The sequence below is a fragment of the Zosterops lateralis genome (genome assembly GCF_965231275.1).
Source record: "Zosterops lateralis genome assembly, chromosome: 2".
NCBI lineage: Eukaryota > Metazoa > Chordata > Aves > Passeriformes > Zosteropidae > Zosterops > Zosterops lateralis.
In genome coordinates, this window is record NC_139763.1 from 106,802,877 (window position 1) to 106,829,287 (window position 26,411).

Consider the following 26,411-nt stretch of genomic DNA (forward strand, 5'->3'; position numbering starts at 1 on the left):
CCTCCATTCCCCAGGACCTGTCAAGTTTCTGGAAGAGGCCAGAAAGTACTCCACTAATCCCAGTTGTTGGTTTGATGCTTTGGTTACTGATCCATGTGCATTGCTAGACAGCTGTTGTCTGCTTTCTTTTCCATCCAGTTCACCAGCTAATATTACATAAACTGCGTATCAGTGAAATATTATTTTATAGTTAGTCACAGAACCATAGAATCATTAAAATTGGAGAAGACCTCCAAGATCACTGAGTTCAACCTTTGATTGAAGACCACTATCTCAACTAAACCATAGTACTAAGTGCCACATTCAGTTGTTTCTTGAACACTTCCAGGGATGATGATTCCACCACTTCCCTGGGCAGCCCATTCCAGTGCTTAGCTATCCTTTCAGTTACAGAATTCCTCCTGATGTCCAACCTGAAACTGCCCTGGCACAGCTTGAGGCCATTTTCTCTCATTCCTCCATTCTGTTGCTTCTTCCCTGGGAGAACAGGTCGACCCATCTTTCCATATCCTCCTTTCAGGCAGTTGTAGAGAGTGGTAAGGTTCCCTCTAAGCCTCCTTTCCTCCAGGTTAAATACTCTCAGGCACTCCTTATCAGTGCTCCAGATCCTTCCCCAGCTCTGTTCCCTTCTCTGGATTCACTCCAGCACCTCAATGCCTTTCTCAGAGTGAGGAGCTCAAACATAAACACAGGACTTGAGGGGCCTCACCAGTGCTGAGTACAGAGGGACAATCACTGCCCTGGTCCTGCTGGCCACACTATTCCTGGATGCCATTGATCTCCTTGCCCACCTGGGCACACTCTGGCTGATGTTCAGCCACTTCTGTCCAGCACCCTCAGATCCTTTCTCATCATGCAGTTTTCCAGCTGCTGTTCTCCAGCCTGTAGCACTCTGCTAGCTTCTCCAGGAAAATGCTGTGGGAGACACTCTCAAAGGCTTTATTAAGTCCAGGAAGACACATCCACAGTCTTTCTCTCATCTTCTGTGTGGGTGACCTGGTCATAAAAAGGAGATCAGCTTGGTCAAGGAAGACTTGCCTTTCCTAAACCTGTGCTGGATCTTTCTGATACACTAGTTGTCCTGTATGTGCCATGTGGATGCACTCAAGATCATCTATTCCATAAGCTTCCTCAGCACCAAGGTCAGCCTGACGGGCCTGAAGTTCCCCAAATAAATCTTTCAGATGCAGAAGCTTCTCCCGTTGTTATGCTCTAAATAACAAGAGTTAGCACTTGAGGTTTGTGCTAATTTCTGGAGACAGCTGGCAACTAACATTGGTAAACTGACTTCTTCTGCAGTTTGTATTACCAGCCGGTATCCATATAGGCCAAACCCCAGATCTGAAGTCTCACACCCATAGTAAAGTAGTAAAGGATATAAAATAAAGGATGTAGATACATATACACACAGCATATTGTACAGTAATTAATGTACTAATAGAGACATGTGTTGACTTTCAGTGAGGATAAATCTCCACTGGGACACGTGTGTATGGTGTGCAATGCTAATAAGGCAGTTCTTACTCAGCAAAGTGACTCAATAGCTTGTATAAATATAGCCAGGTTTGGAGTCTCTTCTATGCCAGGAGAGACTGTATAATAAAATTTGACATGATTTTGGAGATTGAAAAGTTCTTGGCAAAATTTTCCCTTACATGATGTTGGTTTTAGGATTTTGCTCTGATTTGCTGAAAAGCTGCCAGTAGCATCTGAGCCAGTGCTCGGTCGCAGGAGTTGGCAGAGTTGTGCTGGTGGCCTTGTGTTGGGGATGTGTTGGCCCATATCTCGGCTGGGAAAATGTCTGTGAGCAGCTCCACAGAGAGGGCTCGCTGACCTTGAGCTGTGACCAAAGGTGGGTAGTGCCAGCAGGCAAAGGATTGGCAAAGGAGCCTTCCTCTTAAATATCCTGGAGAAGTGTTGATGCACTGCCCCAGACCATTGTGCTGCTGCCTCGGTAACCTTCTTCCAGTCCCCTCATCCTAGCCCAGCCTACTCCTGGTTATTTATTTCACACCAATTAGAAGTGCTACTTGTTGCCAAGGTTTTTTACCCCTGTTTTCCTCCTTATTTGCCAGCTGCTCACAAAGGAGAGTGGTGTGATTAAAAGACCACGGTTACTGAGGTAGCCATGGCAACAGCCTCCTTGGAGGTCTCTGTTGCCTGCTAAAACTTTGATCTCCAAAAGGGGCTGCTGCTGTTTCTCTGTCCAGTTGAAGAGAAGGATGGGAAGAAAGGATAAAGTTTACTCCAAGCAGAGGGAGCACAGAAAAACTCATTGCAGAGCCATGCTCCCCCAATAAATCTCACAGCAGCTGCCTTGGAAAAGTATCTGATTTACAAGGGCCACACTTCCTCTGCTGTGCTTTCCAGCCTCTCCTCGGGACAGTGTCCCTTGCCAGGGGCCTCTTGCCGTGGCATGGCTTGGCAAAGTTTTCCACCACTAAGAAGGAAATAAGTCCCTCTGTAGCTGCTGTGTCCTGTGATCCTACTGCAGCAGGTAGGGCTGCAGAAGCAGCCTTCAAACAGGAAACCAGTTCAGCAGTTGCAGCCATAGTTACCCAATATTTATCACATTTATGCGATTGCCAGTGTCTGCCATGTTCCCATATTTACTCAATTGCTGTGTTTCTGAACTGCACCTGTGCCTACTTTGTTCATGCCATCGTTTCTTTTCAGCTGCACCACTTACCCTAATTATTTTTGTGTCTCTTCTCTGCAGACTCTCTGCTAATTGTGTGCTTGACTCCAGGTCTTCCCTGCTCCGCTGCTATTTGCTCACTGCTCTGTCGCCTGCCTGCCTCCCGTGTATTAACTCCTGTCCTCGCTCGCCTCTGCTGTGTGTCTGCACCTCTTGGAGCTGCTCTGCATCCCCTCAGCTTTTCCTCTCCCATTCCTCCTCCTGTGCTCTGCCAGTGCAGATGGGGGGCTTCCGAGCTCCGTTGCATTTCAAGGCTGGCTGGGGCCTGGGGCGTGTGAGGTGCCTGGTGAGAGGCCACTGTGGGCAGGTAAAACCCTTCAGCAGCATGGTGGGAATGGAGATGGCACATGTCCCAGATCCTTGCAGAATGAGGACAAGCTCCTAGCTCTGACACAGTCACCTGGAACAACCCTGGAAAACGGGGCCACTGTCTATTCCCTCTACCCCTTCGGTGATGAGAGCTTGCACAGAGGACACGAAGCTCCTGTGGGTGGGGGCACAGATCTGTGACTCAGCAGTGCTGCCCAGCCATGGCTGGGAGTGCCTGCAGTGCTTTCTCAGGTGGGCAGAGCTGCTGTGCAGAGGTGGTGTGGCCAGATGGTCTCTTGGCAGGATGTTTTACTGAATTGTTTCTTCTCCACCAACTGCTATCTAACCCCAACGTCCACTTTAAAATTTCCTTGGAAAAAACCCAAAAAATGAGAGAAAAGGAGGTGAACTTAAAGCCCAGGGAAGGAGCACCCTAGGCATGGAGAGATGCGTGAGTGCTGGTCATGGGTGCTCTGACTGCCTCCTGCCTGCTGTTCCAGCCATGGGTCTAACAGGATGCCCTGCTCTCTGTTTCAGGCAGTGTGTGACCCACCAGGGTCCTGCCCTGGGATCCCCTCTGTGGCCACCACCTGGCTCTGGGCTGTGCCCATGTGTGGGCCAGGCTTGCAGAGGGCAGGAGATGAGAGCCAGTGGCAGCCCTGCCCTCTGAGCTGCCCTGTTCCCATGTCCCTGTGCAGGACAGGGACTGCCACTTGTTGCTGGCAGCAGCAGCAGAGGGGAGAAGTTACCTTAAATGAGGGACAGTGGTGGGGGCCTCCCGTTACTGGGGTAACTGCAGACAGCCTCAGCCTATTGGCTTCCCTGAAGGAATTGTCTGGAGGAAGGTTATCAGGGGATTAATCTGGTCCAGTCCAGGGCAGGGTGGGGGCTGAGCTGTGGAAAGCTGCTGGGGGCACGGCAGTCCAGGGCTGGGCATTGTGCTCACTGGCTGTCAGCTGGGCCGGGCAAGGCAGGCAGAGTTCAGGCAGAGCTGTGATGGGATTTGCCGCTGTCTCGGTCCTCCCAGGCTTTGTTTGTCCCTGCTGGGGGCTCTGGGGCCCCCAGGGCCATGGAGTCCTGTTAGGGCAGGGATGCAAATTCCCCAGGCAGATACTCTGACAAGCCAAGTGAGGCTGCAGAAGCAGGCAAGTACTGGCTGCTCGTGGGTAACACAGAGGAGCTGCTTTGGTTGTCGTTGTTTTTACCAAGTTCTCAGGCACTGTTACATTAAGGGATGCTTTTTCCCTGTTGGACATGTGATTCCTCTTGGAGATCAGAAGGTACCCAGCATTAGCAGGGTTTGAGTCTCTCCAGGTAGGTTCAAAATAAAGCAGGCACCTATTTGCCGATGACCATTTGAGAAGGAGTTTCTGCTGTTTAAAGGTGTAATTTCCTTGCCTATTTTACCACAAATAGAAGCCCTAAATTAGCTCTGTACCTCCAGCAATTTGTCCAGTGGCATCTGCTCTCACAGTAGGGCTGCATGTGAGCTTATGCAGAGGTAATAACACATGGGAGGTGAGCTACATGCTCATGGCTGCCCATATTCTGCATGTATGAGGTTCATGTGGGTGCTGTTCACATAGGCACACAGAGGCCTGTAAAAGAATTGCTTATTATTTTATCAAAATAAGGAATAGACTTAATATACACATGGAACATAACATGCTAGTTGTGAATGGCTTGGACACTTGATCCTTCCAGGAAACGGACTGCAAAGAATGTCATGAAACTCTTTGTAAATGTAGCCGAAAATTTTGCAGCAGACTGGTGGCAAGAGTCCTCCCTCAGAGTGGTAAATGGGGAGCAATTATGTGAAGCATCACCATGCTATCTTTTGCTAAGGATTCGGGACCACCTCATCAGGATGGGCGTTCCTGTGAGTACTAGTCAGCTTTGATGAGTTGCAACTGGCTGCAAAGCACTGCCTGCAGTCATGGTGTACTCATTATGGCTCCAGCAGGCTTCCTTGTGGATTTTTGATCTCTACAGAGTCTCTGCTGAAGCACTGAGAAAAAACGGATGGTGGGAATTTGATTGTAATAACCTTCAAGGACAGACTAGAGGCCGAGGAACTTGAGGAACTTGAGATCCAGTTCATCACTGTGTCTGAGTGCTGCGTAGTGCAGGACCTGGAGGGCATGTGGGGAGGTTAAAGGTAGCTTTCTAGCACTTTTGCATTGGCTTACCCTTAGCTGCTCCTGTTGTTATGCCCACAATGTGTGTGTCTCTTCAGAGTGCAGCTCTCCTACCGTATGCATGTCTTTAAAAATCCCAGCATGATCCTGGGGCTCTATGGGAGAGTTCACAGCACAGCTGCACTTACAGCTGTTCTGCCAGTGCACAGGTGTGTGTAAATTACAGCTGAGCACTGTGCAGGATGTTTGCTGTGTATTGGAAATATCCCAGACATTCTGTGCCAAAACAAACAGGCATCAAGCTGCCTTTGGGCTTGGAGTTTGTTTGTTTGTATTTGGTTGTAAATTATAAATTTGAAGTTGACTTGCTTTTTTTTTTTTTTTTTTTTTTTTTTTTTTTGTTTTTGTTTTGTTTTGTTTTGTTTTGTTATGTTTGTTTGTTTCCTTTTTCTTTTGCAAAGTGATCCTGCAAATTTCTACATGAATCCTTCCCTGGCTGGTTTGCTTCCATTGGGAGTTGGCCTTTGTCACACAGACTCACCAAGATGCTTGTGCATCTCCAAATAATTAGCACATGTGCACAGCATTCCTTCAAGGCTCCTTTTCTGGAGTTGTCGGTGCACTCACAGAGCCCCACATGGAGAGCAGCATCCATGGGTTTTGGAAGCACGTGGCTGATTTATCAATAGCCTTGGGTTAAAGATGTTTCACATCAGTACATTTCAAAAATAAACCGTGTCCTTCTATTTAAGGGCTGTTTTGCATTTCCAGGAGCTTTTGCATGTGTAGAGCATAACTCCAGGAAGATGTTACCATGTAATCATGCTAAAGGGACTCCTTTTTCTTGTCATTTTGTGCCTAGATTGGAGGAGCTCTGTTCCAGATTCTTTCCCCCCAGCTCTGCTGATAAAGATAAAATGCAAGGACACAGAAATGACAGAAGTGCAGAGGCAGACACCAGGCATCGAGCAGGATGACATCTGTGCTTGATAGGAATTCACATAACGCAGAGTGCAAGTGGGCTGATGAGGAAGGGAGCTGGAGGCTAAGGCAGGGGCTGGGGAGTGTGTTTTTCTTGCAGTAACCTCTCTCCTTCTTCTCCTCCTTCTGTCTTTTCTAGGCAGGACAGGGCTGCTTGCTGATCTCTTGCCCAGTTTTGCTGTGGAGATTATGCCAGGTATTCAGTAATTTCACCCTTAATCATCCATTCCTCCGTCATCCTATTTATCCTTCTGCAGCATCTTTATGTGGTGTATGTTTCACTTGTACATGTGTTTCATTTGGGGATTTACAGAGAAGAGCCTATCACTTACTGGGAAAGTGCTGGGTTCAGATCTGAGAGAGCTGGTGCTGGGCCATGCTGGGAGTGAGCATACAGAGATGGTTGATGTCATGCCAGGATCAGTGTGAGAGCAGAAATGCCAGAGCTGTTCTGGGGAGGTTTTCTACCAAGCTCTCTGCTCTCCCCCTGCTAGCACAGAGGAAACTGTGCTGCAGCCTGTGAGACCCCACAGCCCTGTGTGGCTCTGTGTGTCAGCTGCTCCTGTGCAGTCCCTCAGCTCCCCAGGGCTGGCCTGTGCTGTGCTCCACCATCACCACAGATGGTAGCACAGGAGGTGCTGGGAATAGAGCATTGGCCAGCAACCCATCAGTGGCACAGCCCCTCTTGTGCTGCATGGCCAGGCCATGAGCTTGGTAACACCAGGTGGTGGGTCTGACGTGAGAGCTCTGTGCCTGTGATAAATCCCTTGCTAGCCAAAACTAGTGAGAGCCACCAGTTCTGGTGCTCCTTGCAGAGGAGACAGAGGCTGTGCAACAGATTGTTCTTAAAAGGGAAAAGCTGTGAGAATATTTAGCCCTCAAGTCATCTGATCATTCCCTGGTGGTGCCTGAGGAGCATTTCTTTCACACGTTTGTGCAAAAATGCAACTCCACATAAATGTGTGAAGCTATTTTCAAGCCTGTCCCAGAGATGCAAACAGAGAGAAGGCACTCACCCACCTCCAGTGTAACCCAAAGCTCCCTAGAATTCCTGCATGGCAGGAGCGGGATTGGTCTTTTCAGCATAGATGACAGTTGATTCTCTATTGCCAAACACTTTTCCCCCCTGTTATTTAGAATTTCACTGAATGGATAAAAATTATGGTGTGTTGGTCATATATCTTTCTGGTACCCTCACTGCATGGGTAGATTACAAGAAAGTGTAAGATGCAGCAGCAAACCACATTTCAGCTGTTGGTGTTGCCTGTTACCTGAGTAAAGGAAAGCAGATACTTCTGCAAGCACAAACCAGTAGTTTCCAGACAGCAAGGATACAGCTTGTCAGCTTGGTAGTCATTTGAATCTCAGCATTACACAGGTGTATCGGGAGCTGGTTGAATCCCAGTTTTGTGCATAAAGGAAGAGCCAGCAGGCTTTTTCTGCTGTTTTCTTAACGTCATCAGAAAAGGAAATGGTCTAACTTCCTATGAAATAAAATCCTGACTCACAGGTCCCTGTAGCCAGGACACTGATTTCAAACATCCACTTTATATGCTGAGTGAGTATCCTGCAATGTGCAATGTACACACTAACCTGACCTCCTTTTGTATTCCTAGAATGCTTTCAGAGAGACCACAGATACACTTCTAATGGACTTGCTGTCTGTTTTTTCCTCTGCCAGGCTTTTACCCTTTATGGAGTGGTTATGAACTGTTTGCTAACAGCTCTGGAGATCTGACATCTGAGTTTCACCGGATAGCTGTGGCTGACCACTTGTGTCAGGCAGTACTGTTTCACCTCCTTCTCTATGTCCATGATGGTTGTAGAAAACAAGATGAGAACACAACAAAGAAAAAGTCATTAAGCTCTTGCATAGATTGGCGTAGATTAGGAAGTACAGGACTGGAAAGGATAGTCTGGCTCCCTATCTTGCATTCTATCCACAGCACCATGTAATTTCATCCTTTCTGTAAGCTTAGCAAGCTTAGGAGTAGCCTAAGGTTTGGCCTTTGTCTTTCCCATTGGATCACTTTCTTTGATGGGCTTCTTTTAGCTTCTTTCTATTCACCGATCATCTATTTCTGTCCATTTATGTAAGATCTGTAACTATAATACCTGCTTTTCCTCCTGCATTTATCCTCCTACCATATTTACAGGCAGGAGCTACATCTTCCCTCGGCCTTCTGTTTAATAGAGTAACTCAGTAGGCTGCAGCTCCCCTGCTGCCAGGCAGGCTCCAGAGCCCCTTCATTCCTCAAATCCCTGCTTTCCATCAGCTCCGACCTAAATTCGTCTTTTCTGCTGCAAAGATGACCAGAGCTGTATAACATCAATAACTTCAGATGAAGTTATGTGGAGAGGAGGCCTTCTGTGATGGCATTGATATTTCCTTAATACTACTGGAAATTCTTCTTATTGGGCCTAGGATTGCTTTTGCCATTTTTGGCAACTATTGTGTGAGAGGTGACAGTAATTCTATGTGTACTGGATCACTTCTTTGGTTTTTCAGTTCTTTTCAACCAGTGAAGTCCTGTTCAGAAAAGAAATTGTTCTTGATCTTTGAACCTGTGACACAGAAAGTATTGCTGCATACTTTGAAATTCAGGATAATACTGCATTTCACATTTCCATTTCCTATTGTAGACCCAAGGACAACTGGCCTTTTGTATAATGTGTCCCAGCCTTTAGTGACAATGCATCCCTACTGCCTACTGTCATGATATTTTAACACATTCTTATTTTCTATGTCAAGGAAGTTTATGAAAATATTAAGCAAAACAGCTGCTAGAAGCAGAACTTGAGGGACTGTGTCAGTAATCTCAGCTCTTGCTTTCCCATTAATGAAAGCTTCCCTTCTGCCCTTTCCTTACTTGTTAGCTGAATTTTTCTCAGCATATAGTAAGTTCAGCCCCGAAAAAATTATTCCACAGGGGCCAACATTAAATGCAAATTTAAACGAAATTCATCTGTGTCAGCCAAAAAAAAAAAAAAAAAGAATTAAAAAAATTTCACACTTCTGAAGTGTTTTGGTTTGTAGATGCCAGATCTTTGACATTTTTCAAAGGAAATTTTAGATTCTTGATTTAAAATGGCATCTTTAAAAAGGGGAATTGTTTGTAAAAGAGTTAAGGAAAGCTCCAACAAAGTAAAGACTCATACTTTTGTTCAAACAGAATGTTGTTGATGGATCAAAAATGAAACTTCTTATTTTTGTTTTGTATTAGAACTAGGAAAATTTCTATTTTGAATGGTCCAAGTGGAACATTTTTCCTTGAATTTTTAGCTTAGCAATACAGGTCAGGGGTGCACCATTTTTCCAGTGTGATTCTTCATGCACACTGCAATCCTTGTATCAATGCTTCTTCATCTCTAATAATACTGTCCCAGGAGACTCTTTAGTGAGCGCCGAACTTCTGTTTGAAAACAGTGGTCTGCTGCTTTTTTCCTCTGAAGTGAGGATGAACCCTTTCCCACTGCAAAGCAGTCCCACCAAGTCTTTATTTGCTTTTTGCCACTTTTCCAAGGTGGTTGAAAAACCACCTGGGTACACCTGAAGTCTTTTCCCCACGAGCAGTCTTGCTTTGAGATAGGTTGGTGCATTTCTCTGACATAAAACCAGCTCCAGGCCTCCTGTATGTTCAGTCTTGTTAATTCTTGGTCCAGATGTGTACACTGATCATTCCCTTAGTCTGTAGAATTCTTATGTGGCAGTAGGTGCTGCCCTGGCACAGGCTGAACCCTGCTCCCATCAGATTTTCCAGCAGCAAAGTTTGAGATATGTTTTCTCCCTCTCCTTCCCCTTTAAGCCCCATCCCGTTTTTTGTGGGCCAAGCTCTTGTGTGCTTTCATTTGTAGGGTGCTTTTCAGCTGCTCCCTTTTGGGGCCTGGCACATATCATCTGAAGCTTCAATGGGGGAGAAAAAAAAGTGGTTGTTAGGTTTCCTGGCTGGCTGTGGCTCCTGAATAGGATGTTCGTTCGGCGCATTCAAAGGAATAATTGCGTGCGTGGGCCTCACTGCGAAGGGGCAGGCCTGGCTCGTTTGCTGGGCTATTTATAGCCTGCTTTTCACCATGGTTTGTCCCATTAAAACCAGAATGTGGGCAGGGAACAAACACATAAGCAGGGCATGAACATGGCCAAGAAGAAAGAGTCTTTGATGAGGTCCAAGTGCTAATGGGGCATTGGCGCAGGTCTGCTGTGGGGTGAAGGGTTTTTGGCTGGGGAAGCAGGGCTCCTGCCTCTGTGCTGCTCGCCTCTCAGCCAGACAGAGATGCTGCCAGAAGGGACCACATTCCTGTAGCTCATTCCTCACTGTCATGTGCCATTTCTGCTTTGACACAAGAGGAAGAGTAGACCTAGTCCCAGACCCACAGGGAATCGGTCCACTCGTGTTATTCACCTGTGTGTTTTGTCCCCACGCTCTCCGCTGGGAGGATGTTGCTGACGTTCTCTTCCCACAGCAATGTGCAGCCCTGTAAGTATCTCCCTTTCTCCCCTTGTTTTCCAGAGTGGGTCTTTGTGGGCCTGGTGATCCTGGGAGCGTTCCTGTTCTTCCTCCTGGTGGGGATCTGCTGGTGCCAGTGCTGCCCACACAGCTGCTGCTGTTACGTCCGCTGCCCCTGCTGTCCTGAGTCCTGCTGCTGTCCCCGGGCGCGTGAGTGACCCTGCCCAAGCCTGGTGCAAATCTTCTGCCCTGCAACTCCTGCTCCCTGGCAGAACAGGAGGAGAATCTGCTAATACTGCTTCCTTTGCCCTGAGCACTCTGCTTGGCTAAAGAACTGGTTCTTAGGGAGTGAAGCATCTGACCTATTACTCAATGGTTGAATGCTCAAAGTTAATTACAATTGTAATTCCCCAAGCCCTCCCTGCCTTGGCAGCTGTGCCTGCTTTTACAAAGTGTCATGCTCCCATTGCAAAATTGTTGTTGTGTCAGTGGATGTTGTGGGTCAGACCTAAGAGCATCCTGGGCGGTTTCTTCCTGGCAATGCAAATCAGCTGTCCTCTACAACAGTGCAAAATCCTTGCAACCCAGCAAGGTTCCTGGTCAGGCTCAGTCAGATCTGTCAAGTTCCATGAGCCTCATCCTGCTGCTTGAGTCATCAGTTATTTTTAAAGCCAAACTGCCACTAAATCATGGCAGCGGTAATACTGGCTGTAACACCCTGAGTGTCTTTCTGGGCATCTCGCAGTGCCATTATTGTTATATGCACTATTATTATAGCAGTGCATGTTTTAAACTCCCTTCAGTACCCTTTGAGGCTTAGAGAAATTCAGGTTGGTTCTTGTTAATTCATTTGTCTCCTGTGGGGTTGCCAGCAATGTAGGTGCAGGTTTCATCTATGTGTCCAGTGGTCTGTGGGGGGCTGGTGTGTGATGCTGACTCTTGTTCTTTTTTTCTTTTTCAGTGTATGTAGCAGGCAAAGCAGCAAAAGCTGGGTACCCTCCTGCAGTCTCTACCATGCCAGGTCCATATTACATCCCCAGTGTTCCTGTAGCTGGTGTCCCGTCTCCTGCTGTGCTGATGGATAAGTCTCACCCCCCTCCCTTAGCCCCAAGCGAGGCCAGTGGAGGAAGCCAAAATGGTAATTTGCAGTGCCAGGCACAACATTCAGTCCTCTGACTGGGAGTAGGGCTGGGAAGGGGAGGAAGGACTGTCAGTGATCGAGTGGTGTGAAGAGAAGAAGCAGGGGGAACCTGCATTTTAATCCTGTCTCTGATGATGACATGTGCATTAGGGCCACATGGTCTAACTTCTCCAGGGCCATCAACACAGAGTCAGTTTGTGGGTGCTTAATTAGGTCAGCAGGGAATAGGAGGCCAGGTTTCTGTACAGGACCCCTCTCATTACTGCTGCAGACGTTTACTTGCAGAGAACGAAAGGATGAAGATGATTTCAGGAGAGCAGAGGCAGGAGCCATTTACCCCTTAGAGCTGATGCCTTGCAAGCTGCTTTCTCTTTGTAGACTGTCCTTCCAACCCTCTGTAGGGCACTGCTTGGCCTCTGGAAGCAGTTTATGCTGCAGCATGTTTTACTGTGCCCATGGCATTTTGGACAAAGTAACCTTTTCCCTTGATTTTTCTGCTCAATTTCGGCTGGACCCTGTCCTCTACTTTACAGAAGTCAGTAGGTCACTTCTTTGTTCAGCCTTTGCATTTGTGAATGTGAGTGATGAAAGGCTTTGTGACTAGAAAGGAGTTGTGCATCTATGTCAGACCTAGAGTGTCAGTGTGATGCCTCTTGTCTCAGGGTGGGTCACTTCTGCTGCAGCAAAGGAAGATGCCATCAAGGAGAAAAGAGGGCAGCTATTTAGCCACATGCATTTCAGGATCTGAGTGGCCGTCTAGATTCAAATATTCTGCAGCAGAAGTGACTCTCACCAATGTAGAGTCATCACTGACCCAGCTACATGTCAGATTTCAAAGCACCACACTATGTACCAGTTGTTAAATTAACTCATGACAGTGTGTTGATAAAACACATCTGAAAAGACAAGATTAAATAGCATAATTAATTAAGCTTCTGGAACAACCCTAAACATGCTTCTGCTGCCCCAGACAGTATATTAACACCTTTCTGGAATTACAAGAAGTTGTTTTTTTTTTTTTCAACAATCTTTTTTTTTTTTTTTTTCCTTTGGCCACTGAAATCAAAACAGAGCTCTGGAATGGAGCATTTTGAAATAGGAAATAAATCAATCATTGATCCAACACAGAACGTATCCAACTCAGAAACCTTTGTCAGAAAATGATGAATGACACCCCAGTGCTTCAGTTTTTTTCTCCTGTGAAAAATGTCACTGCATGTAGAGTGTGGTGTTGTTTGTGGGAACTCCAGGGATTTTTTAAGAGTCAGGTCACACCTCCCAGTCTTGTCTCTGCTAGCAGAGCACAAGTTCAGAATGAAAAACAGTGGATATGTTTGGTAGCCAAATGGAATGGCTCCTGGGATCCCATGATCCTTACACAGAAGGATGCATTTAATATATAATGCATCCAAATCAGGTGTCTGGTCTCAATCCCTCACCTCAGGACTTGACAGGAAATAGTATATATGACAAATAGAAGCATTATCACACAGCTTTAACCTTTGTGGCAAGACAACAGAGATTCTTTAGTTTTTTAAAAAAATTAGTTTATCTTTTTTGCAATAATATGGACAAACCCTTAGTCTGGATCGTGCACCTGTTGTTCAAGGTGCTTGAACTGTGGAGCTAAGGGAGGGTTATAGCCTGTACTCTGTTCTTTTAAGGTCCTCCACAATGCCAAAATATCCCCTAATGACAGGCTGTAGAGGAGAAAACATTGTGTGGCTTTTCCAAGCTATTTATTTGCTTGTTGGCCATGCAGCAAGCTAAACAAAACAGGTAATGGTTGAGTTTATAATAAAAACCTTTCTCAGAAGGAGAATTAAAAGCCTCTGTGTCCTCCACACAGCTGGTGTAGGTCTGATCTGAAATTATGTATCGTTGGGACTTGGACCTTTCTGTCAACTATTAAAAAAAAAAAAAATTGGATCTCTTGGGGGACAGAAGCTGAAGGATTCTGTAGTTCTGGCTAAAACCTACATCCTTTGCCCTAGATAGATTCTGTGCTTATAAATGACCCCTGTGAGGGGATCTAGTGAGCAAACTCAAGCTGGAGGATATTTAGAAAATTTGCCTGGGTTTACATAAAAGCCATGTGGCAAAGCTCAGATTAAGCCTAGGAACTCTACCTAAACTTAGGACTGAGGGGAGAAAAAAAGTCCCAAAGCATTTAGCTCTTCTATTTAGAAGAGTGTTGACAACACATAAGTTAGGATTTATGCTCTGTTTTAAATGCAGTGGTTGCCTAGAGGCGCTTGCATTGATCCTTTAAACTCTACACACAGGGAAGCTTTTGGTCCTAGATCTTTAACATGAAAAGGGTATAAGGATGAGACATCAGTTACTTCCTAAATGTATTTGTCTGAAAAAAAATAGTAGTGCTGTCCTTTCTAGGGGGGGGAGACAGCTTATAGTTTTGGCTGAGTTGGTTCCACCCACAGAAGAATAAAAATAGTGTCTAGTTAAATACAAATTAAACATTAGAAATCTATGAACTGTTCAAGAGAAGAAAATATGGGAAGAATGTTCCATTCCCTTTGACTTCAGCGAATGGCTCTGGACATGTAGTCAACATCTCTGCATCTTTATTTCTTTTTAATTAAAATGGGCTTAAAATGATTCAGACCTGATTAAAGGATTATGGCAATTTACAGATGAAGAGTATGAGGAAGAAACAATAATATCTGGTTCTCAGTTGAAGGAATAATGAAGAGATTTAATAAGTTGAACATTTAATATCATTATGAGAAGTATTTAATAAACAAACATAGAGACAAAACTACTTCCTCTGTAGTGAAAAATACTTTTTATGAGCTGTTCACAGTAATCTTTGCAGATTTAAATCCAAAGTTAATTTTTAGATACTTGCAGAATTAACCAAGAAATTCATTTGCCTTTTGATAGACAGCTGCAATAGCAAGTTTAGTATGAAGCTAGCATGAAGCCTAGCTAATTCTCCATCAGTTCCAGGAGCTATAGATGTTGCCCAAATAGATGTTTGGTACAGCCTCAGTGTGAGCAGTGGTTCTGGGGAGACAGAGTCTGGAAGCTGCCCGTTCATGTTCTCCTAAGGTTATGAGTAGATCAGAGTGGTTTGCTGGCCTGTGTATAAATGAGGGGACAGCTTAGCTGAGCTCCTAGTCTGCACAGGAGAAAAAAGAATAGTGAGAGGCACAGTACCAGACAGAAGTGAGGTACAGCTACAGTGGTGAGGTGGAGAACTGCCCTTGCTGCTCATGCAGTGCCGCCAGAGGTGTCACTTTTGAGGCAAGTCAGTCCAGCCGCACTTAAGGAGACCTGCTGTGCTTCCAGTTTGGGAGGCAGAGGCAGGATTCCTTGTGTTCTGTAAACCACTGTCTGCATTTCCAGCCACTGTGCACTCACTCACAGGGATAATAAAACACACACTGCTGTCTGGAGGCGCGTTAAAAGAAAGACCTTGATAGACCCCTACTATACTTTTACATCCTGTACCATTCCCAAGTGCAGACACACAAGGTAATATCTCAGGATGTAATCACTTCTCATAAATACATGCCAAACCCACAGTAAAGCGCTTTGCTTCTGAAGCAATCTGTGGGGTTTTGGGAGGAATTACTCTACCCATTTCTATGGCACAGCCATTCCTGAAGCAGAGCATGGTTATTTCCTAGTGCACAAACACATGCACAGCAGTTTAGGACAGGAGGTGCCTAAGAATACCTCTGCCAAGTCCTTGCTCAGCCCACACAGCACATACTATGCGATGTACTACCAAACTCGTATGTTAATAGCTTGATGTGTTGCGGTGGTGTGGGATAAAACAGAAGGAACAGGTTGGCTCAGAACCACTGTCCAAGTGTTTAAATTGTTCCCCAGCAGGAGCATTCATGCAACACTGCAATATTCCCACAAGGAAACATGTTAATTCCCTGCAAGGCAGACAGGTTCCATTTTGTAGTGCTAAGTGAATTGTCCTTGCTATGGTTCTCTAATAAGGCTATATTTGAGGGTTGTAGTCCTCTCTTGTACCTAGACCTGAATTTCTGTCAATCCTAAAATAGCTCCAGGCTGAGACCTTTCTTAAATAATCTGCTATAAAAACCTGATTTTCTTCAAAGAAAGACTGGAAAGGTGGAGTTCTCTGCCTGCTGACCATAGACCTGCCTTAAGATAGTCTGTAGCTATTGTTAGTTGGTAAAGTGTGCATGGAGCTAACCTGCCAGAGTTAAATCTGTTAAATCTCCAAGTGTATAAGGCCTTCTTTTTTACACACAGCCACATGGGCAAGTCAAAAAGCTGTCCAGACTTCCCAGAAGTCAAGCATTTCATGTATGTCTAAGATACATGCTTTTTCTGTAAAGCAAAGCTTATATAGAATCTCAGAGCAATTTCACAGCTACCAGTGACCTGGTTGGCCTCATCCCTGGAGTCAGTATAAAGCTCAAAGCAGTGTGATGTGTTTTGTGGACTCTGTGTTTCCTTCTGTATTCTCTGGAGCTTCTGCCACACGCTCTTCAACCTCTGTGAGGAGAATTCATGGGGGTGGGAGGGTGGAGTGGTCTTGCAAAGTGGACAGCTCCCAAATGCTCAGCCACCTCTTCTCCTGCAGACAGAGCTAGAGGAAGGCTGATCTTCTGGGACTCCTTCTCCCATATCATGACGGATCCTTTCAGTAGTGCTGAGGAAGGAGAAATGAGTTCTGCTTTTTCCTCTGCCATCATCTGTGGGTGTTGGAATCGCTCTGTGGCAATTGAGGGGGTTTTTGTTTTAGCTGGGCAAAGTGGGCCAACTCCAGAGCAAGCCTGTCTCACATGAGGGAGGGTGAGGTGCTTGAGGATGTCCCACCATGCTCAGTGTCCATCACTTGATGAGCTGGGTTGTACAAATTGGGCATTCCCAAACCGTTTTTGCTGTTCCTGCAAACTTTTCTAATGATGCAAGTTCTTACAACTTCACATCCCACACTGTAGACGAATTTCTTGTGAAGCAGCGACTGACTCAGTGTGTTTTGACGCAGCCTACCTGCCTGCAGACGTGAGCTCAGCTAGAGCAGCAGTGCTGTGGGAAAGGCTCCTTGTTCTGACATGGGTTTCCCTCTAATGTTTTCTTTTTCCTCCCTAGCAGTGCGCAAAGGGTACAGGATCCAGACTGACAAGGACAGGGACTCCATGAAGGTGCTGTACTATGTCGAGAAGGAATTGGCTCAGTTTGACCCGGCTAGGAGGATGCGAGAACGATGTGAGAAATGAGCATGGTTTGGTTTTTGGGTTTTTTTTTCCCACCGACCCAAGAAAGACTGGGAAATTCATAGTTAAAAGTTCACTTGTTTTGTCTCAGAGTCAGCCCGTAGGATATGATATCCAGGATAAACTAATTGGGACAGAGAAAATCCAGATTTTAGGTATCTACAGGTATGTTCCAATTTTAAAGGTCTGATGCTTACCCAACCATTCTTATAGCAAAGTGAGGGATACTTAAAAGCTCATGAAAATTGTCCACTCATATAATTAAACTTTGGGATTATCAGCATCTGAAAAGCCAAGTTTCTACTCATACCTCTACATACTCATTCTACAGCCTGTGGGTGATAATAGCTGGGATATTGTTTTCACAATTTCTTAAGAGTGTGGTGTCTGTAAATTCCCAGCATGGCAAAATAGGAGAGGGATGGTTCTATTGAAAGTGTGTTCTGTGGGCTGCAGTGACTACAGTGGGGCTTGAAGGAAGCAGGAGGTTTGTTTGGAGTGGCTGTTGCCCTGCAGAAGGAGCAGAGTGGTGAATAGGGACATGGTGCAAACTCAGAATTGAGCTTCTGTGTGGAACTCTTCACTGTCTCCCCATAGCCCCTTGTAAGCTTTATTTCCTTAAATAACAGCTGAGGCAGCACTCAGTGTGTGTCAGAATACAAATCCAAGTGAGGATCTTTCCACATGAGGAGGCAGAGGTGCAGAATGGGACAGGGTGTGTGGGCAGGGCTTGCAGTGCTGCTGTGTGGACGGTGGCAAACTGGGGGCTCAGCTCCTGTGGGCAGCACACAGAGCTAACCCATGTTAGACACTGCTAGAGGCTCACCTAGAACAGACATGTGGGATCCTGAAAATCATTGAAGGAAAGGGCTTTAAGGAATGACACTGCATCAAAGCTCTGTACAGATTAGGCATAACGAACAAATTATATATACTCCTAAAACAGTCATTGCTGAGCACACTGTCTTCTCCACCCACAAGATTTACTATAAAAAGACCTCTGCAGATTGGTATGTCAGGCCTACAGATGTCAGTGTGCTTGATGGGCTAGAGACTGACAGTGATTCAAGCAGACTTTTACTTTTTTCCTGATCTTTTTTTTTGAGGTGGTTGCTTTTGTTTTAGCTGGGCAAGTCAGGCCAAATCCAGAGCCAGCCTGTCTCACACCAGGAAAAGGGGAGGTGGCACAACTTCCGTGCTGTAGTGGTGTCCCACCAAGCTTGGTGACCACCTCCCAAGGGCAGGGAGCTGAAGGGAACACGTATTACTGAGGGGAAGCTCTTCCTGGAGGCTGAACTCAGGCTGTTCATGACACCCTCAGAATCCCCTGCCTGGCTGCCATCAGGTGATGCAGGTGATGATGCCCATCTCATTTCTCCCCTGCAGATAACAATACAGTCTCTGAGCTGAGCTCTCTGCACGAGGATGACATGAATTTCCGCCAGCCCTACCGGCAGGCGAGGAGGAAACCTCTGCCCCCCGCGGGGGACATGGACGGCGACGCCGAGTACTGGGCAGGAGTCGTGGGCGGGGGCAGCACCTCCCGCTCACAGGCGGTGCCCGATTACAGGGACGAGCGGGACAGCTACTGGCACAGGTGAGGGACGGACAGCTACTGGCACAGGTGAGGGATGGACAGCTACTGGCACAGGTGAGGGACGGGACAGCTACTGGCACAGGTGAGGGACGCTGCGGCGGGGGGCAGATCTGTCTGCCAAAGTGGTAAAGAAAAGCAGAAGGGACAGATGGACTGGTAGCTCTCCCCTATTTCCTGCTGCCCTTGCTCTGCTTAGCAGGAGAGAGAGGCCAGAGAGAAACGGGAAATCTGGACGTGTTGTTAGATGAGGTCAGAATGAAGCTGATTGCCATGAGCTTGCTGAAGCTTACCCAGCTGGGTAAAGCTAGGTATGAGCCTCAGTCCCCAGTGGAATGTAAAAGTGAGATCAATATGGGAACCAAGCCGCATTTCCCATAGTGGGAAAGTGCAAATCTCTCTCTTGAGCTTTGTACCTGATGCCCCCAGCACTTCCCACTGCTGATGTGCTTTACTGTACAGGACTCACATGCTTCTGCTTTGGTGCAGCTAGACCAGTGCTCCAGGCCTAAAGGAGTCACATTCTGGTGCCTAGAATTGTGCTATCTCTCAACCTTCCCTCAGTGGCAGGGATTTCCTTCCTTCAGTACTGGGCTGTTGTACCAGCTCTTTATACCTGCTTCAAAACTGCCCTGCTGTGAGCTTCTGTAGCTGGGTTCTTGGGTTTTTCCAGCAGGATATACACCTACGATGAAGGAGAAGCAGGTCCAACCCTCCATATTGGAGGACAGGGCAGGTGCACCCCGGAGGTAACCTCAGGTAACATTAGACATGAAGAACCTGAGCTATCTGCACTAACCTGCCTTTGCAGTCAGCAGAGAGAACCCTGGGTTTCAAGGATGTGATAGATCTCTTCCTATGGAGCATGATGAAAACAGCTCAGATGATTCATGCCCCCAGGAGCACCTGTTTCCCTCCATTGTCTGTGCAGGCAGCCGAGGGGATGAGCGCAGCTGGATCCTGCCCTCTAACTCTACCTCTTCCCTCTTCCAGCCAGCAGAGATCCAAGTCGGAGATGCTGTCCCGTAAGAGTTTCTCTGTGGGCGTGCCGGCCGTGTCCATGGACGAGCTGGCGGCCTTTGCCGAGTCCTACAGCCAGCGGCCGCGGCGGGCGGACAGCCAGGAGCTGCTGCGGCGCTTGGAGCGCTCCGAGTCGCACGGCGGGCGCGGCGGGGGCCTGCCCCACCAGGACAGCTCCATGGAGGAATACTACACCAAGCGCTGCAGGGGCAACCGGGAGCCGCTGACGGACTCGGAGCGGGGCTGGTCCTACAGCCCGCCCCGGAGACGGGCCCACGAGGAGAAGCACCTTCCCAGGCTGGTGAGCCGGACGCCCGGAGGGAGCCAGAAATACGATCACTCCTACCTCAGCAGCGTCCTGGAGAGGAAATCGCGGAGCTACGACGAGAGCGGCGACCACTGTGCCACCCCCTCGAAGCTGAGCTCGCAGCCCAGCCAGAGAGGAGGGAGCACGTACTATGCCTGGTCACCGCCCTCCACCTACAAAGCCGACAAGGCGCAGCCGCCGCCGCCGCAGTCGTCGTCCCCCGAGCAGGACGAGGAGGAGGAGGACAGCCTGCCCCCCTACAGCGAGAGGGAGCTGAGCAGAGGCCCTTCCTACAGGGCCAGGGAACAGGCCTACCTCAATGCCTCTGACAAGAAGAGGAAAAAGGACCCCAAGAAAACAGTGAGGCCATGTCTGGTGGTCCTGGTCCAAATAGGCTGAGCGGAGAGCCACCAGGCAGGGGTTACTAACCAGAGTTGATGGGCAAGGGGGTTTTTCAAGAGGGGAACACCTGGAGTCTGGGTGTCACTCCTTGTGGGAAGGGGGGAAGGAACTGTGGGGATAGAAAGCCAGAAGGGGTAATAGGTCCTACACATGATGGAGGGGAAAGCCAGATGTGCCTGGGGCTGGGGAGATAAGGGATACCTTTAGCATCTGTGGCCTGGTAATCCAAGGTGATGGGAGTTTATCTAGAGTTCAGGAGGATCATGGTAGGGAAGTTACCCAGGCCTTACAGAAATTGCACGGCTTTGCTTTGGCCTTGATCCTTGTTAAGAAAAGGTTGAAAGGCTCTTGTTCTTCTGGACTGGGACAGGGCTGGTAGGAGGGGATGATGTAAGAGACATCTTTCTGAAAGGGGTGAGATCACAGACTCCCATGGGTGCATGGGCCCATGAGCTTCGTGGGGGCCATTCATACTAAAGGCATTCCTCACCCAGGATACCAGCAACTGCAAAACATCCTGCCACAGTCTAAGCTAGTGAGGACTGATGAATTCATGGCTGTTGGAGAAGGGGATCTTCCCCATCTAACCCAGCTGGGGAAGTCTGCACCATGAGGGAGACCTTATCATAGAGTAGCTTGTCTGTGGGAGAGAGGACTGGATTGTGAGTGGACAAAGCTGTTACTGTTTAGTTGTGTCTTTGTCAAAGCTTTGTCTGTCCCTTTGTCTGTTCCAATGAGAGCTTTCCTGTTGACATTTAATCTCCTCTCTTTCCTCTCAGAACGATTTCCCAACAAGAATGTCCCTTGTGGTTTGAAGTTGTTGTGGACCTGTCATGTTGATGGGCTGGATATCATGAGGTGACTGCAGTGGAGAAGATGCAGAGCAACAAGCAAGACATGCCTCTGTGAACCTTTGCAGCCATCAGCTGTGGACTGTTTCCATTTTTTGTTTCATCCAGAGGAGCTGTGGCTTTTCTAAGAGACAGACTCCCATGGACAGCACTCGATCTCAGAGACTCTGGGAGTCTGCCAGGAAGATGAGGCTAGGGCTCTCTTTGGCACCTTGTTTTCCAGTGCCCTCCATTCTGCACTGGACAGCAGCCACATCCCTACTGCCCTTGCAGCCCTCCCTGCAGCCCTGAACTACAAGTGAGGCTGCCTTTGTGCCTCTTGCCCTGTCCCATGTGCAGAGGGAGGCATGTGTACCTCTTGCTCTGTCTCCTCAGTTCTCTGTTGGGATCAAAGTTGTCTCCATGCTTCAAGCCTATCTGTATCACCCCTCTGCTGGGAGGAGGCCTTGTTCTTACAACTGCAGACTGCCTCCAGCTGATCAGGCCCTAAATCACAAAAGAAAATCCACATCCTTTGAGATACTGTAAGAAAATGACTGATTAGATGTTACCTTGATAAGGGCTGAATGGGGAAAGAGACAATTATGAGCTGGTTTGTTTAATATATTTAGTTCTGTTCGTTGTGTGATGAGAGTTGCAGGTGAGATTGATGTATTGTTTTGAAAGTGGGTCAAAGTAGCTTTTATTGTGATGAGAGCATGATTTGTTTCCCCCCTGCCCCCAACTGTGTTTTGTTTTGATGCTGTTGCATTTCCTTGCAGCTCAACTGTGACCCTGTAGAGCTTCGAGCTGGAGTACTTGCTCCACTGTTTTAAAAGCAGTGCTCTAGCCTTCCTAGTGCTCTGCTTCCAGCACCACCAGACACCTCTGCCACTCTAGTGAGTGGCCTTTTTATTTCAAGGAAGCAAAAAGGGGACAGTCTCAGTGAGAGGGCAGCTGCAGACCTTCATCCTGTGCCACTGGTATCACTCCTTTCTGGGAATAGTTTCCCAGGAGAAACTACTACTGAAGAGAGCAGTAACACCTGTGGAAAAAGGATAAGCACTGTGGATGGTTACAAGCTTTCCAAGTCACTCTTTTCACTTAAAACCATTCCATCCACTTTGGTTGGGATGTGGTTGGTTTTAGTGGCTGTTGTCTCAGGAATAGCTTTATTTAGAAGTGAATGCTTCACACCGTTTGGAAGCCTGACATTTTGGTTTTCATAGGGTATTATGCAGTCATTTATTTAGCTGCTAAAATCATCATGTGAGGGAAGATGATGGGAACATTTTAAGGTCCAGTATCTTGATCCCTTTTACACCTAGAAACAACTTAGTGCCCTGATGTGTTACGGACATTATCAGCCTCTGAAATGACATCTTTGTTGTTCCTCTGAGAATTTGGGAAGCTGTCTGGCCTCAGATGCTCATACTAGCAGTACTGTTTGGAACACAAGGTATATTAACATCACTGCAGTTCTCCATAAAAATGATAGATTAATTTCTGTATTACCCCTTTGCCAGATAGTTCAGCCACCAGGAATGGTCAGGGGAGAGGAAAAGTAATCTCCATAGATTTGATGACAGTTTTCATGTGAGAAGGCGAATTGATGAAAGGATGATGTTTTTTTCCCACATTCCTAGTGATGACTGTGGTTTTGGAAATCCCAGTTCTGGATATTCCTGGCCAGAGATACAGGCAGCAGGAACATACAATTGTGGAACTGCAGAATTGTTTGTGCAGGAGGTAACCTTTAAAAATGTCAAGATTTAAAGTTTCAACCCTCTGCCATGGGAAGGGACATCTTTCACCTCAATATGAGGTTGCTCAAAGTCCCAACTGGACCTTGGAACACTTTCAGAGATGGGACATCTGCAGCTTCCCTGGGCAACCTGTTCCAGTGTCTCATCACCCTCATCACCCATTACCCTCACAGTAAAGCATATCTTCCTTGTATCTGATCTAAAATTACCCTCTTTTACTTGAAAATCAATGCCCTGGTAAAAAAGTCCATCTCCAACTTTCTTGTAGATCTCTCTAGTCACTGGAAGGCTCTAAGGTCTCCACAGAACCTTCTCTTCTCCAGACTTAACAACCCCAACTCTCAGCCTGTCTTTATAGAAGAGGTGTTCCAGCCGTTCTGACCATTTCTGTGTCCCTCCTCTGGAGCTGCCCTAACAGGTCCATGTCTTTGTGTGGGTGGCCCCAGATTTGAACACAGTACTCTGTGTGGGGTCTCAGGAGAATGGAGGAGAGGGAAATTCCACTCCTTGGCCTGCTGGTCACTCACCTGATGCAGCCCAGGATATGGTTGGCTTTCTGGACTGCGAGAGCATGTGGCTGGCTCATGTCCAATCCTGATCCACTGCTTTAAAATCATAGAATTGTAGAATGGTTGGGAAGACACCTTAAAGACCATCTAGTTCCCCAAGTCCTTCTCAGGGCTCCCAGTCCATTCTTCCTCCGTGTGTATCAGTACCAGGGGTTGCCCTGACTCAGGTGTAGCACCCCACACTTGGCTATGTTGAACTTTATGAGGTTCTTGTGGGCCCACTCCTCAAGCCTGTCCAGGGTCACTCAGGATGGCATCCCTAGCCTCCAGTGACTCCATGGTATCACTCAGCTTGGTGTCACCCACAGGCTGCTGAGAGGGCCCTCAGTCCCACCGTCTGTGCCATGAATGAAGGCTGAACAGTGCCAGCCTTGGTGCAGGCCCTTGAGGGACACCACATGTTACTGATGTCCTTTTGGACACTGAGCCACTGACTGATGCTCTGCATGTGGCCAGCCAGCTAATTCTTTGTCTATCAAGTAGTCCATCCATCAAGTAGTCCATCCATCAAACCCATCTCTCTCTAGTTTAGAAACTAAGTGTTGTGTGGGATTGTGTCAAAGGCCAAGAAGTCAAGGTGCATGACATCAGATGGATTTTCTTTATCCACCAGTGCAGTCACTCTGTCATTAGAAGGTCTCCAGGTAAACAGGAGTGATTTGTCCTTGATGAAGCCATTCCAGCTGTCCTTAATCAGTCCTCTCCCATCCATGTCTTGAGATGGCTTCCAGAAGGATCTTTCAGGGCACAGAGGTGAGGCTGATTGGTCAAGAGTTCCCAAGAGTTCTTTTATCCCTTTAAAATGGGTCTGATATTTCCCTTTTACCAGTCACTGGGGACTGCCTGAATGCAACAGGGAGAGCAACTTAGCAACTGCATTTACCATCTACCTGGAGAGGGTAGAGAGAGTCTCTCTATGGCTGGAGAGACTAACATTTTAAGTGTTTTCATCTTTTTTTTTTACCATTAATTGTGTGTTCTTAGGAAAATCACAGCACAGTTAGCAAGAGGTGGGCAGGTGGCTGCCATCTGAGGTCTCTGAAGCCTTGAGAAGTCTACAGAGCTACACTACATGTTTTAAATCAAACATTTCATTCCTGACATATGAGGATTCTAGCAAGTTGATGTTTTGTTAGTCTGAAAACTCTGAATTTCAAGGAGCTTAGCCTGCTATAGTTTCCATCAGACCCAGGAAACAGTTGACATAAAAATTTGAAAGTGCATCTGACTATGCCAGAAAGGGGCCAAACCAGTGTTTTTATTCAGTCTCTGAATACCTCTGTCTTTTAAATCACACTGAAAGCCTGAACATTACAATCTTCTCATTTCAGTTATGTTCTGTCCCTTATCTCAGTCACTGTAGTTTGTTTGATCAAGCCCTCAGGAATGAGTTGTGTGTATTAAAAATACAAGTCTTCATTTATTTGAGTCAGTTTTGTTTGTTCAGTGCTGGTACTTCAGGGCATCTGTACACTGTGTGTAAGAAGTTGCTATTTGTGTATCTAGCTTATAAATAAGTAGTTGCAAGCTAATTCTTTTAAGAAAACACTTTTAATGGTACAAACAACTGTTTTTGAGAATTTGGAAGCATCTCTTGAATCCAAGTACCTGGAAAAGTATTGAAGATTTTATGACTAGTGATTCTGTGAGTTTTACCAGATGATAAAAGTTTCAGAAAAAAAGGAGGTCTTAATTCCTTGAAGTCAGATCTGAGCAGCATCAACCTTGCTCTAAAATTTTGGATTTCATATCTCTCTGTACAAATCTGCAGGAATTTTCACTCACTGATCATGTCTGTCCTCAGGCCACCTTTATTTTTCCCATTAGAAATGTGTCTGCAGCAGCAGGAAGTGGACCAAATCAAGAAGTGAGGGGTGACCAGAGTATCTGCACAGGTACACAACCCTAATGACCTGTGACTCCTGCAGCAGGGGAGTGGGAGCTAGAGACTGACAGACAGCTCAAGAGGAGCCTCATGTTTCAGGAGAGGAGTAATGATTTGTGTCTGTGCCATCTTTCAGAACACCTGCAGAATGCTGGCGCTGGGAAATAATGAGCCTGGTTATTATGTGGTCTCAAATTATAAGTTTTCCAGTGATGAATTTTTATTGCTGGCATAAAATTAAAATCCTTTTCTTACTGGATACAGATGTCTGGGTCATGTCAAGGACATGGAGGGCTTTGTGGTCTTAAAATCACAGCATCACAACAGTGACTTGCTAAGAAAACAGATAATGAGAATATCCTGTAAAAATTTTAAAGAGCCCCTAGAGCAAAAACAGGATCAAGCTTTAGCAGTAGATTTGGCTGTGCTGTCAAAAAAATTGATCTTGGCTACTGAAAAAAAAAAGGTTTTGACATAATGGAATGGGAAAATAAATACCAATGGTAATGACTTCCCATCAATCCCATTATTCCATTAAAGTGCATTGTAAAAGTTCCAGTGGGTGGCTTCAGTGTGAACATCCTCAGAACACTCCATTTCCACTGAAATGGAAAATTAACAAAATTAGCACTTGGAATACTTTAAATTTTTGAGAATCTCTCAACATTTATAAGCTGAAACAGGCAGCCAGAATTACTCAGGTCTTTGCATATGGTACAGGGGACTGGAGCTGTAACATCCCCACCTTTGTTACTGGAATTGGGTCAGGGGTGGCCATCAGCAGTGCACCCCAGAGCTGCATCTCTGAGAGATAAAAGACAGCTGCTGAGAGACATCCCTGAGAAGGAGCAATCACAAAATATTTCAGAAGTCAAACTTTGTCACAAACGGTTCCAGGTACAAAAATGCAGCACCAGGTGTTTATCATGCCTGAGCTATTCTGAAAATAATTTTAATGATGTGGAAATTGTTGAGAAACTGCATGAACTGTCTTTTTCTCCAGGTAGCTTTCACACAAGATGTGGGTGAGGATCCGTTCTTTGTCACCAAGCACAGGGTTTGGAACATGTGGGTTTAACCCATTTTTTACTGGAGCAA

At 46.6% G+C, this 26,411-nt stretch overlaps 1 protein-coding gene across 7 annotated transcripts in view; it reads left to right on the plus strand.

Moving 5' to 3' along the window:
- The window catches only part of ILDR2 (immunoglobulin like domain containing receptor 2), a 40,086-nt gene extending 14,514 nt beyond the window's left edge, over positions 1-25,572 (plus strand). The window contains exons 4-10 of one of the 7 annotated variants that reach the window (XM_083885306.1): positions 6,266-6,322; positions 10,635-10,781; positions 11,533-11,709; positions 16,816-16,932; positions 18,327-18,537; positions 19,528-20,275; positions 21,043-25,572. In XM_083885306.1, coding sequence (XP_083741432.1) covers positions 6,266-6,322; positions 10,635-10,781; positions 11,533-11,709; positions 16,816-16,932; positions 18,327-18,537; positions 19,528-20,260 — 1,442 coding nt within the window. In that variant the 3' untranslated portion in view covers positions 20,261-20,275; positions 21,043-25,572. The remainder of the gene's footprint in view (positions 1-6,265; positions 6,323-10,634; positions 10,782-11,532; positions 11,710-16,815; positions 16,933-18,326; positions 18,538-19,527; positions 20,276-21,042) is intronic. The other 6 variants (XM_083885307.1, XM_083885308.1, XM_083885309.1 and 3 more) reach the window with 6 other exon arrangements.
- The last annotated feature ends 839 nt before the right edge of the window (positions 25,573-26,411 follow it).